Source organism: Prosopis cineraria, unplaced genomic scaffold (genome assembly GCF_029017545.1).
Source record: "Prosopis cineraria cultivar Desert tree isolate PC_DT_omini unplaced genomic scaffold, ASM2901754v1 PC9, whole genome shotgun sequence".
Classification (NCBI taxonomy): Eukaryota; Viridiplantae; Streptophyta; class Magnoliopsida; order Fabales; family Fabaceae; genus Prosopis; species Prosopis cineraria.
This window is the reverse complement of record NW_026555340.1, coordinates 25269454-25285624: the sequence shown is the minus strand read 5'-3', so window position 1 is coordinate 25285624 and position 16171 is coordinate 25269454. Positions and strand designations below refer to the sequence as shown.

At 31.7% G+C, this 16171-nt stretch overlaps 1 protein-coding gene across 1 annotated transcript; it reads right to left on the bottom strand.

Moving 5' to 3' along the window:
* Positions 1-2163: 2163 nt before the first annotated feature.
* Positions 2164-6258, bottom strand: LOC129320531 (uncharacterized). The gene is made up of 10 exons (XM_054966036.1): positions 6107-6258; positions 4850-5835; positions 4055-4139; positions 3834-3929; positions 3576-3728; positions 3360-3467; positions 3128-3247; positions 2773-2898; positions 2590-2673; positions 2164-2486 (listed from the first exon to the last, which is right to left on the bottom strand). Exons 2-10 carry the CDS (start codon positions 5812-5814, stop codon positions 2361-2363), a joined length of 1863 nt encoding a protein of 620 aa, XP_054822011.1. The 5' UTR covers positions 5815-5835; positions 6107-6258; the 3' UTR covers positions 2164-2360.
* Between the last annotated feature and the right edge of the window lie 9913 nt (positions 6259-16171).

The following is a 16171-nucleotide window of genomic DNA, read 5'->3' as shown; positions in this document are numbered from 1 at the left end:
ATAACAAAAGTATAAAGAATTAAATTTAATAAAATTACAAACATAACTCTCAAAAAGTAACTAAACTATATAATATTATTCTTCTATTTCTTTTTCTCTTATTATTTAAAAGTTGTTTAGACATTTCATTTAAAATAAAATATCACTATCTAATCAAATAACTTATAAAGTGGACCACTTTATCTCTCTAGAAGGTGACTAGTAAAGTGAATCGGATGGAGTACAATATATAATAATTGAAAGGACTTACCAACTATAATATAATATGACAATAAAATAATAACATTAATATTAATATATAAGTCTAATATAATTAAAAATATAATAAAAAATAAAAAATAACATATTGATTAAAAATAAATGATGAAAATAATCTATTTATGATATATTACATAATATACGTATATACATAGATCCACTTATTAGGCATATAGACTCTGAATGTGGCTTGAGCTTGGTTAGACTTAAAAAACGCCCGGAGATGGCGTAACCCCACCCCTATCCATCATCATCGTGCACAACAAAGCCCCCCGTAGCAAAACCAAGCTCATCTTCGAATCTGTCGATGGCAAGAACAAACCCAACATCGCTCTCATGTCTGTCACAGGGGTCAGAGGGTGTTTCATCTTTCTCTAAACCAATGTCGCAACCAGACTCTGTTGCTGTCTCATTGTCGCTTGCCTCGTCATGTCCGTCTCGGCGTCACCAGTGTCCCAAATCAAGAATCAATCTCGCCGTCTCTTGTCGTTGCCGTCTCGCCTTGCCTCGCCGCCACTGGTAGATCTAGTTGGAGGGAGAAGACACTCCGCCGTAGCTGATTGTTGCTGGTTTGTTCAAATCACGTGCTTGTCATGGCTAGGTTCGATGGAGGGAGAAGACACTTGCAGTGGCTGGAATATCTGGTTGCGTCGCCCGTATTCGGAGTTGCAGTTCATCGTCAATGTGTTCAGGCCGTCGATGTGTAGTTCATCGGCGATGGAGAAGGCGAAGAAGGTCAGATGGGGACGGAGATGGAAAGACGAAAGAAGGAGGGTATTTCCTGTCAGTGTAAATTTTAAACAAAGATAATTTGAGCTTTAAAAAAAAAACATTTCCAAGAAAATGTGCCCATTCCCATGGTCAGCTAATGGAATGGTCATTGTCTCAAATGAGACAATGAATCATTCCATTGAAACGGCCACTCCTACTACCAAATGAGAAAATGAGGTATTTTCACTTTCTTTCTCACTCCATTTCAATCCATTCTTCCATACCAAACATGGGTGAGAAAACTTTGAAGAGGAAAAATTATGGGAATTGAGTCCATCCACTCCTCATTCTGATGAATTGTCTATTTATGTTCTTTTTTCTAGGGCTCCGTTCGAGCGGCCTGTTTAAACTTATTTTTTGTTTTACTTTAAAAAAATAAAACATTTTTAGTTTTTAAATTAAATTTAGACTTTAAAATATAAATTTATACTTTAAAATTATAATTTATATTGCTTATTTTAATTTTAAAATATTATAATTTTTATTTAAAAAAAGAATATATAATATTATAATATAAAAATTAAATTTTTAAAAAATAAAAAAATAAAATGAAAAATAAAAAAGGTTACAGGCCTGCCCGATAATAAAGGATGAATTTAAAGAAATGATTAATTTTAAAGTAAACGGTTGAATCCACCCAGGTCCTATGGTGCTAGATCATGAGCCACCGAACTGTTTTTAAGATGGCTAATAATCTAATAAGGGGATGAATCAGGTTTTAAAAAATCTTGCCTTCTAAAGAGCAAACCCAATGCTATTCTTGATAAAGCTGAAACTGAGGTGAATAGAGAAGGTAGAAGAGTGTAGAAGAATAAGTGCATATGATTAAACCTAATCACTTGATTTACATCTAATTCAGAACAACCTCATGAGATTTTCCATTAGTACTAATAATTTGATTTGGACACTAATGAGTCATAATATACTCCTTAAAAAAAAAAATAGTTTGCTAAATCTTGCCCTCCAAAGGTATAAGATAATTTTGCACCCAGAAAATAATCCTACATCCATTACTAAAAACACACTTAGGAAGCGAAGTTGAGAATACATCACTTTCATAAAATCTCTAAATTATTTAAAAAATAATTTGTTTTTAAGCTTAAAAAAACGGCCTATTGCACTAAACAGGGGTAATGGTAGAAATTAATAATTTTTTTGACAATTTGATAAGTTATTCAACATTTTAATTTTTTTCTTTGACACATAACATGTATCAATAGCCTCCAAAGTCATAACCACAAATTTGTCCATAAGGTGGGACCAAAAGGGGACAATATGAGTACATTGCAAACAAAAACCTAAAACCAGCATCGCCATCACCATCACCATCATCATTTGAGGAGAGTCTTCACTATTGATTTGACATTGAGTTTCTTGAGGTCAGTGTAGGACTGACCGCAGCCCACAAACATGACCGGAGCTCCTGATATGTAAACCATTGAAAGTGCAGCTCCCACCTGCCAAATTCATTTACCAGTAAACCATAAACATCCATCATCAACACCAAATATTCTCCAGACAAAAGCTCTCATTCATACTTTGCAGTTTCAGAGAACATACCTTATCATCAATGGTGTCAAACTTTGTGAGCAAAATCCCATCTATTAATCTGGGATTAGCAGACGCCGATAGGTCAGCTAATTTCTGCAGCAAAATAGTTACTAGTTCAATAACAGTGACACAGGAAACAGAGAAACACAATGGGATTGCAGTTGGATGACATCAAAGTGTATGGAACTTAACCTGATTGAACTTCGAAAGCTGATCGACCGCGTCATTTCCAACCAGTGCTTCTCCAACAAATAAGACCAAGTCTGGATTGTTGAGATATATAAGCTTTGACAATGCTCTCATCAGTGGCTCGTTATCCTGAAAACCAGTAGCAACGCGGCAGCATTAAGATAACTTATTCTAAAAGGAAAGCCAGAGTTGTTAAAACCATCCCAAATGGGAATGATCCTCTTCACAGTAGGAAGTACAAGAACAGAACTACGTAAATTGAGAACTGAGAGCATTGAAAACAGTAACGGAAGTCACCTTGCATTTTGCACACGTGACTTAATGGGATATAATTCATGGAACTCAACTAGAATAGTACCTGCATACGCCCAGCGGTGTCAACAAGGACCACATCTGAACCATTGCGTGCAGCTTCTTGAATTGCTTCTTTTGCCACAATGGCAGGATCTTTCTCATAGCCCTTCTCAAATATAGGGATCTGAAAAGGGGAAACAGTGAAGCAATACTTTCTGTAACTTACTATGATATGATCTATGAAAATATGTGCAGCAAATATCTACAGATCTTTAAGGAGCATGATCAATATAAACCTGAAGTCTACGTGCATGAGTCCGCAGCTGCTCGACAGCACCAGAGCGAAAAGTGTCACAAGCAGCCATCATGACACTAATGTTATGCTGCAGGAGCCAGTAAGCAACCTATACAATAACACAGATAATAGACCATTTTCATCTGGTCAGCAAGCATATCCAACATAAGAAATCTCAATCTAAAAAAGAGGGGGGAAAAGCATATCTTGTCCTCACCTTAGCTAGATTAGTAGATTTTCCAACTCCATTAACACCAACAAATACAGCAACATATGGTTTCCTTTGCTCCTTGGCAGCATGCACATCCCTTAGTATGTCAATAGAGCGCTTGGGAGTTAAAATTCGAACAAGTGCTTCTTCCATTGCGGCCTGCAATGATTTTATGCTTTTAGTATGCCAGCTATAAAAAACAGAGACAGACGCACACATAAATGAAAGCATCTAATGCAGATAGGTAAAAGGAGAGAAACAAACATGCACTGTTGAAGATATCCTTGTAAACGAAGCTAGCTTTTTGCCTTCAAGACTTGCTGCCACTGATTCACAGAGTTTCTCAGCTATCTCTTCAGCCTACAAGGGCACATCCACATATTGTAATCAATATTAGCTGACAGGTAGAATTCAAAAGGACCTGATAAATAACAAGTTACGTAAAACGGAAAAAAGAATTTAAACTGTTTAGCATAAACACATACCACATTCTTGGTCATAAGCCTGTCCTTCAGAGCTTTCAAAGCTGGTTCCAGGTCTGACTTCTCCAAGTTAGCCTTCCCTGCAATACTGAGCACAATAATGTGCATGAATATTGACATTAATACTGTCAGTGAAGTCTGGAAACAGAAATAAAGAAGCATCTGAAATCTAAAATCAAAGTAAACCTATCACTTGGCAATCGATGATAGCATGTGTAGAGTTATTTGCATCTAGATAACCAAGAATTTTTCATCACAATAACAAGTACCAGAAGGGAAAAGCAAAATAACACCCCATGATTAAATAAAATGACACACAAATAATCATGCCAACGCAAGCAATTACAAGTCCGAGGATAAATATCTCTTGAACTCATTCCTTATTCATTTCTCCATTAGTTCTCTGCTCAAACCCAAGCCCATTCTGCAAATTCCACGTGAAAGTCCAAGAACATCTAATAATATCACAATTTGTACAAGCATGAGAAATTATCAATTTATCAAATTTGGTGATTCCAAGCATAAAAGAATCAATTCTGTACAACAAGCTTAACAAACCTCATCATTAACATCATTAATATCAGTACCAATATAAAATGTTAAATTTATAGCAAGCAGAGCCGCACTATCCCAACCATGAACAGTGATTTTCATGTATGAAATTCCATGTAATTCATAAAACCAACTAGTTTATGACATATTTGATGATATGGGGGTAAAGTGATATAAAATTAAAAAAGAAAGGGCATCCAAACAACTTAACAACAATCTAAGAATCCGTAAGGTCAGCAATCTTACCTCTGGAACATGGATGAAAACCATCCCTTCTTTTTAGCATCAGGCTTGCTGTTCATCTCCACGTTATCATCTTCTTCCTCACTTTCGCTGCTAAGAACCTCTTCTTTATCCATCATACTTTCACCTTGGTCAGCAGCCACAACATCTATGTTACTTTCCCCATTCTCACCCACAGGATCTGTGAAGTCCAGTTTTGTTTCAGGAGGTGATTCGTCCCACACTCTATTTTTCTTCGTCGGTTTTTTCTTTGGCTCTACCTTGGAGGCTTTGGTAGCAGTATCTGTCTTCTTTCCTCCTTTCACTCTAAGCTTCTGAAGCCTATTTACATCAAAAGCTCCAACATTGGAACTTGCATTCTCTTTACCATTAATATTACTACCCAAGTTTGATTCTTTAGCAGCAACACTACGGTCGTTAGAGTGCCCATTCTCCATCTTACGGCCTTTGATATTATCACCATCTCCACCATCACTTTTCAAAGCACCTTCACTGGTTTTCTTATTTCCTCCCTCAGATCCATTCTTTTGTCCCTGACCTTGCTTCTTGCTGTAAACTAAAGCCCTACCAACCGGATTTGATTTCTTCAAATCCTCAGCCCGAGCCTCAGCCTCCATCTTCAGCTGTCTGAAAGTTTCATCAAAATCATGATACACTGTCCTTTTTGGATCATAAATCTCTGAAAATTCTCGCTTCACCATAGCAAGCAGATCATCCACATACAGCAGATTAAGGATCCGTTGATACAAAGCCACAAACACGAGTCCAAGCTCATTGTGGAAGGTCCATTTGAGGGTGTAAGAAGCACCTGGCGCGTCATAATTAAAAGAAGCAGCACCAGATCGTTCCTCCAAAAGACAAGATCGGATCAAGGTATCAATCGGTGATCCTTTAAGAGCATTTCCAAGCTCTTTACAAGTCCAGAGGATCAATCCTCCTCTTGTAAATATGAGCAACTGCTCTAACATCTCCGATCACCTTCAAATACCCTGAAAGGAAAAAAAAAATTCCAGAAATTCACAGGTTACAAAACTGTAGAATCTGGGGTGGGGGGCAACATACTATTAATTGAATTCATTGACGTTAAACGGAATTAGATCAGGCTGAAACGCGAACAAGCAAAATTCGATTCAATCACAGTAAAATAACAAAATTTACAAGGAGAAGGGAAATTAAAAAAAAGAAAAAAAATAGATTTTGAGATGCGTTGTTTCATGCAGAGAACAAGGAAGATCTAGGCAATCAAGGGGAGAAAGATACCTGCAATTTCTTCGAGCTCGGTGAAACCTGAGAAGACAAACGAAACGGGGAAAAAATCTTTGGGTTTTGGGAAAACAAAATCTAAAATGTTTATTGAAACTAACGGAGGAGGAGGAGGAGAAAGAAATATGTAAAAATAAAAAATTGGGAATGAAAGTTGAGGAAAGTCGAGGCTTTTATAGGGCGTGTGATTTTAAGGGCCGCTTGCCGGTTTCGATCAGGCTTCTTCTCGAGGTAAATAATTGAGATTTTTGAGGTTGCTATCCTTTGACTCTCCGCACGCTGCTTTGACCAGGTAATTTTTTGTTGAGCATCCTCTTTTTTTTTTTTTTCCTCTTCTTTTCTCTTTATCGCTGTTGGTTCAAAATTTTAATGATTCTTTGATGAAAAAAACTAATGATTCTCATTTAATATTTTATTAAAGTTTTATTATAATTTTACATAAAAATATTTAAATGAATTCAAATTTTTAAAATTTGATCTGAAACATTTCAAATTGGAATGAAGAAATTTAAAAAATACTACTTTATAAAATATATTTTTATATTAGTCTACAATCAAATGAAATTTTAACAGTTTCAATTTATTTAAATATTTTTATGTAAAATAGTAATAATTTTTTGATCAATATAATAAAAATAATTTTATAAAATATTAAACCAGAACTTTTGAAATCTTGATCCACGGATAACTTAAAAAATGAGTGAAAAATAGGGAAAGGAAAAGGTGGAAGTTCATCCGATGATGGAACAATTATGTTCGGAATTTTAATTTAAATAAGTTGACTATTTTAAGTATTTTTAAATTAAAATATTTTAACTATACAAATTGTTGTAGAATGTAGATATGGAAAAAGAATTTGATCTTTTGATATGATATAACTCACATATTATGCTGGGATGTTAATATTTTTAACACTTCCCTCAATGGACTCAATTATAAAAATAAATTCAGTAATAAAATACAAACTCTTCAATATATATATATATATATATATTAATATTTCCCAATTTATCTTCATTTAAAGTTTTAAATTGATTTTGTATAGAATTTATTCAATATAAAAATATTTATTTGGATATGTGATTAGTATGTCACTAGGTTTTCATTAAAATGTATTTTTAACAGATCATACCCATATCACAGAATTTATTCTCTGTACGTAATTTAATAGCCATGTTTATTATGGAGAGCAAGACTGAAGTTAAATCAATAGTTCATATGACTTTCCTTTTAATTTTATCTGTTAATATAAGAAATCCATATCATCAATGTGAATAAAAAATAGGCAGTTTTTTTGGATCTATTGTCATTCCATCAACATTTTACGGGGAAAGGTACTTTTTCTACTCATACCAGCTTTTTTTCTTTTGTTTTGCAGAATTAAAGTACTCATACTAACCTCTCGTCATCAATTTAGATTTGACAAGTCGATATAATTATAGAAAATTTTATTATATAATACCTAGAGAGTGAAGAATTTTAAATTTTTGGAGGGAATATATATGTAAGAGTTCTTTTAATTGTGATAATTGTTTTAATTTTTTGAAGAGATGAGAGCTATAATTGAATTACTTATTAAATAAGTAGATTTAGATTATTATTTTTAATCTGAATAGACTTAGTTTACTCACCAAATTTAAATTTTAGAAACATGGTTTGAATGTATTTTTCTTTTATGTGCTTGCCTTCTATTAATTGTTGTAGTACTTCCCTGCATCTTTAAACGAAACAAAACTGATGGCTTCATGGATTATTAACTGATGTTTTTTTTTTTAAAGATATTATCCCTATCACAACTAACTTAACAAAATTGAAGTATATTCTTTTTTTATAGCCAAGTATCTTTCTATTAAACATAATTATATGTAAAGTATAATTAAAAATTAAACGTGGACACTTCTCTTAATAATTTTTTTTATCATACTCTTAATATAAATTTAAACCTTGATTCACTACATTCTTAAATAAAAGTAAAGTTAGAAACAAAACTGATGGCTTCATGGATTATTAACTGATGTTTTTTTTAAAAGATACTATCCCTATTACAACTAACTTAAGAAAATTGAAGTACATTCTTTTTTTAATAGCTGAGTATCTTTTTATTAAAGACAATTATATATAAAGTATAATTAAAATTTAAACGTGGGTACTTCTCCTAATAATTTTTTTTTCACCAGACTCTCAATATAAATTTAAACTTTGATTCACTACATTCTTAAATAGAAGTAAAGTTAGAAAAAAATTCGCTCAAACAAAGTTAATGAGTAAACTATTTAATCATCTCTCTCTAGGAGATAGTTATATCAATGTGACTGATAATAAGAATTGGAGGGAGTGATTTTTTTTTTTTTAAATACCGAATTGGTGTTACATATTAAAACTTGGCATTTAAAAACACTGAGTGAAGCAAAAACATAAAAAAAAGAAGTTAAAACCCTAAGCCTGCAACTCAGAACATCAAAATTCCTCTGTCCAAAGAGATCGCCCAAAGGACCCATTTTGGGCCAATGACCCAAACACGGTTAGGCCGATAAATGAAAACCTTTCTTCCCCCAAAGCCTTACAGCCCAACAGTGACGTGGCCTGGAGAATAAGTGACAACTCTTCTTAGTCTTTTTACATAAAAAAAAAATTTCAAACCAAAATTATGGCCCAAAACATGTTTTGAAGTGAAAATATATGCACACCCAAAATCACAATCACTTGTTGAGTAAAAAGAACTGGGTATCTTTTAAGAAAAGTCTAGAATTTAAATATTATGCATGCAAAAAATTGTTGAGAGACGCGGATAAAAAACGGATATTAAAAATACAAAAAATGGTCTTATCTTAAAAATATGAAAATTTTTACATTGAAATTGACATACAACTAATAAATTTTGAAAAAAGAATAGTTATTAGGACATTTGTTCGGGGAAGGGACTATATAATTAAATTTAGATTTTTTTTAAAAAGGTGTGATTTATTTTATACAATAGAAAAGTGATCGACAACTAAATTACGAAGCAATTAATTTCATTGGTCAGATATTGATCTTATTATTGATCCTATACTACCCTCTAAACCAAAGCAAGTAAAAAATTTTGCACAAATTTTCTGCTTAGGAGGGCCCTATAATTAATTGTACTAACATCTACTTCATACATTTAACATCGCAATAATCAGTCAAACCTAATCATTTGTAGAATAATTGACCCTATTTACCCTCATAAATAACTCTTTAAAAAAAACTAAGAAAACCATTTAATGATGTAATATTTAGCTTTGGATTGAGATATGCGAGAAAAAGGAGTTTTTTAATAAAATATAAAATACAATACATTGATTTTAATACGCTTTAAATTTAAAAAAGATCATATTGATGCAATTAAAGTAGGAGAAAATGGTAATTATCTTCCCAAACCAATAATTGTACAAGGAGATCAGAATCAAGCAAGGAGACAAAACAGATAAATGACAGTGTCCCACAATTTTTGATTTCAAAGAGCAAAAGGGATCCTAAGTGGAAGTTTTCATCATATAGTAATTGCATTTGTTCAATTAATTATGATGCAATCATCGTCACCCAAAGACAAAATTGAATTAAGAAATCAGTGCATGCATGAGATCTAGCAGCAAGTATCTGTCCCACAATTGAATTCAACAGGTTCATATAACTCAGAGACAGAAACTTTCCTTTTCAATGCAGGGGTGGAGGAGAGTTTTAATAGGACTCTTTCTTAAAGAATTTTTTACTCTTTAATATAAAGTATTTGATGGGGGCATTAATTATATTTTCTTAATATTATCCCTATTTAATTTTATTAATTATGAGAGAAAATATAATGCAAATTTGAAAAACCTTTCATTTAAATATGGATAAAATTAGAAATTCATTTTATTTTCAGACAAAATTAATGATTGACCACTTCTTATTAATTCCAATAAAGCAGTTAAAGATGTTTTATAATAGAGATAGGAGGGAGTATTCAATATGTTAAGGATTTTTTAGTTTAAAATATAAGGTTAAGAGTCATTTTTGTTTCTAAACTATATACCAAAAGTCACAAATGTTTTTAAATTCAATTATGGGTCATTTATATTTTTCAATCACAAATTTTTTTGCCTCGTTACCCTGCCATTTAGTCAATATATTTTCACCATTTTTAGCTTTGTGGGGCCTATAATTTTGCACATTTGGCAAGCCATGTATGCACAGCTTTAACTTTTTAGTATTTTTTTATAATAAAATGTTTTACCGACGGGTTCCCCTTTCATTTTTTATCCTAATCACTCTCTCTCCTCCATTTCCTCTCTCTATGGCCTCCCCTCTCTCCCCTCCCACATTCTTCCACTAAATCTTTCCTTTCTACTCCATTCACTTTGCTTCCTCTACCTTAAAACTGCATTTTACTCATGCATGGCGCCACCCTTGTCCGTTCATACAACATCACCTCAGCACATAAACTTGTTTGGGATCTCTATGTGTTCAAGACTCAAGTTTTTAGCAACCTAAGACCAACCTCCATCATTTTCAACAAAAGATGCCTTAACCAACTTAAGAGCATTGCCCTTAACACAAGTTGTCATCATGTCCTTTAAGGCCTTCACTGCTTATGTGTGGAACATATTCTTGTCAGGGTGTGCTCAAAGCAATGTGAACGAGCTAAAGGAGAAGGGAATGGGGTACAAGTCAGGTCTGGTAGAAAGGGCAAAAGGGTAGAGTTGTATTTGAGAGAGAAGGAATAAAGGTAAGAAAGAGAAGAGAGATGGAGAGCAAGGATAGGGAAGTAGTAACATTGTGAACCACCACTTGACTGACCAACAACATAGCAAAGGCTGTTATAGACCGAACACCATTGACACAACGATGTTGTAAGCGTAGAAGGTTTAGTTGGCGTACTCATCAACCTGGATTCTAGCCTAAAAAAATGATGAAGAAAAACACTAGTTAGGTTCTACATCCATAAGAAAAGGAAGGAGAGAGGACAAAGGAGGAGTACTGTGCTGCAATGGCATTAGGTGTAGATGACGTTCTTCACTCTCTCTCTCTCTCTCTACGTTGCAAAATGAACAAACCAGCTCTCTCCCCCTATGTAAGCATGTCAGTTTAGCAAATTGCGGGCCTACAAGCATAATTGTTAGACAAGTTAATGGCAGGGTGATAGATTGAAAAAAATTTTAGGTTGAGATGCAAATGACCCTTATAATTAAATTTAAGGATATTTGTAATATTTCGTATGTAGTTTAGGGACACAAATGACCCCTAACCCTAAAATATATACCTTAATTTTGATCTCACTTATAAGATAAAGAGAGAATTTTTTTTTGATCTTATTTGTAAGACACTCCTTTTGTTTTCAAATATATAAGAGAAATTACTATATGTTTTCTTGTTTTTTATTTCTATAAAGCAAAATTACAAATTTCAAGAAGTATTAATTATATTTTTTAAAATATCCCTCATGAATGGATAGTATCATTAAATTAGAGAAAGAACGTAAACTTTAATTACAATAACATTTTAGCCCAAACATTTCAACTTCAAATATGGTTATTAAGATTAACTAACTTTCTTAACTTGTATGAGTTGATTGAAATTCTCTTATATTTGAAAATGGAAAGAGCATGTTTTTGATTTTTTATTACTAGTTTCTTTCTTTTTTTTTTTAAACCTCCCAGTGGTGGTGGGAGAAAATACATTACATCATAAATGTTAAACAAATGTTAAGAAGAACGGATTGCAATGAATAATAAAGTATAAAACTAAATACTCGGATAAAATTTGCAAAGAGAGTGACCCTCAACAGAAAGATTTTGTATTCAAGTAATACACATGATAGTCAAGTATCCAGCGCACGATGTTCTCAAGAGATATGAAGTGAACACTTGCTTGATAATCGAGTAATGCATATAATAATATTATTAAAATATGGAGATTTAATAAAATAGATTTCAATTTCTTAAGACAATATTAGAAAGAGTTATAATGATGAGTTTTATATTTTCCTTAATTTTGATTAAACGTATATACTTAAATTGACTTATATAAATATGATAGGAGGGAGTAAGGCATTTTTCTAAAGTTATGATTGAAGTATTAAACAACTCTTCCCTTGAATTAGAATACTCTTATTAAAATTTAAAATTTAAAAAACTATAAGAAGAAAATTAAAGAAAATATTAAGAATATACAATTCGATACATTATGAAAGGAGGACAAAACCATTTAATCAAGGGAAAATTCAAAAAATAATTGTGTAATCACAAGTTTGATTAGTTAAACTATCTTCAATTTGGAAATTAAAATAGGTATTGGTGACTTATAGTGTTTTAATGTAGAAGTTGTATTTTTTTTTTTTTTATTGTGCACAAGCATCTCTTTATTAAAAGAAGTAGACTTGTTTAAAGCATGGTAAAATATAAATGTGGACATATCTTTCGGGTTTTTGAATTCTAATTTGATACTATGAGAACTGTTACTACCATTAGACTCAATCCTCATTGATAGTTAAATAAAGGCTATGTAATTATAATGACAGAACAAGACAATAAGACGAGAACTCAAAAATCTAAGTGCAAGAGACACGAAGCAGCCAAACCTTGCCCCACATTTTTTATTTCAGATGGAAGTCGGCACAAAGTTGAATGATTCAGCGAGATATATATGACCACAATTATTATCACAAGTTAATCATAGGAATGGAGAAGGAGGGAAAAATAAAGAAATTATTAGTTTTATTAATCGAAGTGTCGATTACTTTACACTTCCCTCATGTTGAAATCTCAAAGCTTCTTTTGTGTGTGAGTGTGTGTGTGTGTGTGTGTTTTTTTTTTTTAATGAACACTACATACGGGTAAGGAAGCTTGTGTAAAAAAAAAAAAACTATAGAGAATTGTAGGTGTAATAGTGCCCGTGGCCATTTTACAGATTTTATTGCCGACAATCAATGCATTCACAATTCACAATGAGATGTAAACGCCTTTCATCCAAGTGGTCTATTATATGCAATTAATGTTGACACATTAATTCCAACGTGTTTGCATACAATGTATTTGCTGATGATTACTCCCTTGGTTTTATTTAGAGCACTGAAAAATTATTTATTTTGATCATATTTTAATTAATTTATAAAATATCTCAATAATTATTATGTTCATCCTTTTTCATATTAAACAGTGAGAATGCTAATGCTATTGAATGTTAGAGTATTTTATTTTTAATGTATATATATTTATTAAAGGTAAATTTATAAACTTGCTAATTTTTTTATGTAGAGTTAATGAAGTTTAATATTTTATTTAATTTCAGTGAAAATACTGAAATTAACTTGAACTTGAGAGAAAAGGAAAAATTAGAACTTTGATTTTTAGACAGGGTTAGAGTTAATGAGCTTTTATCTTCTCCTTTCAATAATGATGTTGGAAATGCCTTTTACTCCCTCTAGATCATAACATAGAGCATTTTTTAAATTTTTACTTGATTTAAAATATAAAGCATTAATTTACTTTTTTCAACTATTCTCATACTTCATTAATAATTTTTTTTAAATGATGCATTAAAATTTTAATTATATCATGATTAGAACACTTATATAGAATACAAATGAAGATATAATTAACAAGATGCACTAATTTTTTTAAGAAATTTAAATTTTACTTAAATTTTTAATAATTGTGAAATAATTATCAATGTGATTCCAAGGAAATAAACTGTAAGGAAATTTGTCACATTTATTCAGATGGGCATGTAGGGTATAGGCAAAACGTTGGAGATAGTACATGTAAAAACAATAATTGAATTTTGGTGTTGTCTTTCAAGGAAAAAAAATCAGTGTGTCTTTGACTTCCAAACATTTATAATTCGTCCACCTATTCGGTTTTGATGAAAGAGAGGGAAAAACGACAAAAAAAAAAAAAAAACTTCTTGAAATTTTACTTTTTGCAAATAATTTCATCAATAGATTATGAAATTTCAAGTGATTTGCGTTTTTGGCTGCTATTAACAAATGATGGAGTATATACAGTTTTATAAAACTAAGCCTTTAGGTCCTTTTCTTATCTTAAATCTGTATGTAGGTCACAAGAAATTAGCAACCGAGGGCCACAGGGAATAAAAAGAAACTTTTTTTTTCCTTGTTCTTTTTAAAAAGAGATTCAACACAGCTATAATGGCTAGCTGTCCTAAATCGAAAAGGGTCAAAACTTATGCAGCCATCTATCTATATGTAGTAACAGTTAAAAAGATCTTAATAAGATTTAACTTTGTCGCATGCTCCTTCTATCTCGATCTCTTTCTTTCAAACGTACGCGCCCGAGGGGTGGGGGATGTCTTCCTTCGATCCCATTTATAAATTATATTTTAAAAAATTTATTTAATTTTATTTATAAATTATGATGTAATTTTTTAAATAATTTTTAAATTATTTTTATGAGAGAGAAAAGGTGACATAGCATTATTTTTTAAATTTATTATATAAGGACATATTTAAAATTTTATATACTTTATATATTATAATTTTTTATATTAATATTGATGAGATTAATATAAATGATTTATAAAAAGAATTGAATGAGTATATAAATATATTATGTTATAGCTCATCCATATGATTCAATTTGGATATCCATGGCAAATTAATAACCCGAGTACTTTGCATTGTTTTTAAAGTTGATAACTAAACTGAATTTGGGGGGAAAAAATTGAGAGAGCGATAGCTAGTTGGGTGCGCCTCAAAATCCATATTTGAGATATTATCATATATAATTGTAAGTTATTCAAAGTAATTTACATTAAACTTCAATAGGCATGCACGTGTGTGTGTGTTTTTTCTCCAAGGATTTCATCCTTATTACATGATTAGATAGCAGTCAACTAAGAATATGTGTTGGATTGGAATCATGCTTCTTCTTCTTGTTTTTATTTGGGTAATTCGAATCATGCTTTTTAGTTTGATAGAAACTAGTAATAAAATTAGGAATATGAGCTAGGCTTGATGGGCTATTATCCATTTAAGAGAGCAATATTAAAAAAGTCTTATTACTAACATCTTATTTTAAAAAAAATATTTTATGTTCTAGGATGTTGAATCTTTCTCAAAAATATTGTACATATAATTTGGGAAGGAAATAATATATTACTTATTTTGAATTTTATAATATCATAATTAATATTTCATGGTGATTAACATAGAATATTATAATGTCAAACTAAATTTTAAAAATAAAAATGAGTTTCCAGCATGGCTTATAAAAAGGATTTTAGAACTAAGCCCATGCGAGCCTAGTCCTGGCCATAACTGATTGTATGAAATTGTGTGCAAGTGGGATCAAAACTTATGACTTTTCACGGGGCCTTTCATACGATTAGGTGATACTTCTTCCGATCCAAAGTATAGTCATTTTTTCTGTTAATTTTGGTTAAAATATAAATAATTCAGTATATATAATTTTTTTTCATTTTATTCTTTATATTTATTAACTTAAATTCTTGTATAAATTTATGTCTTACTCATCGTGAAATTCACGAAGTATATTTTATAAGAATAAAAACTTTGTTAAGATACAAATTTTTCTCTTAATAACTGCTTATATGTTAAATCAGAGAAAGTATTTGCTTTGGAATCACTTTTCACGTGACATGATTTGCTCATGAACGAAGGTACAAGGTTTAGGGTAGCATCAAACGGCCTAAACAAGCTGCAATATAAGATTAATTCATCCGTGTTAGTAGGTAATTTTCTGAACACTCCCGAATGAGAAAATTTCATACTAATAATACTTAGACGAGAGTGTGCCAGCTGCGCTGGTGAATGCTTCCAAATCAATGCAGGTCCCTGAGCACAGACACACACGTGACACACACGCACACTCTCTCTCTCTCTCTCTCTCACACCAGGTTAAACACAGTATGCATAACTATTTGGTGTACAATATTGATGCACCCTAATAGAGGACCACTGATTATCAATGGGTCGTCGTCGACTTGTTCTGATTTTAGATATTTCATTACAGACATATATACACCTCCCTTCCCTCTCTTTCTGCATTTATTCATTATCATCTTTCTTTCTGGGTACTTCTC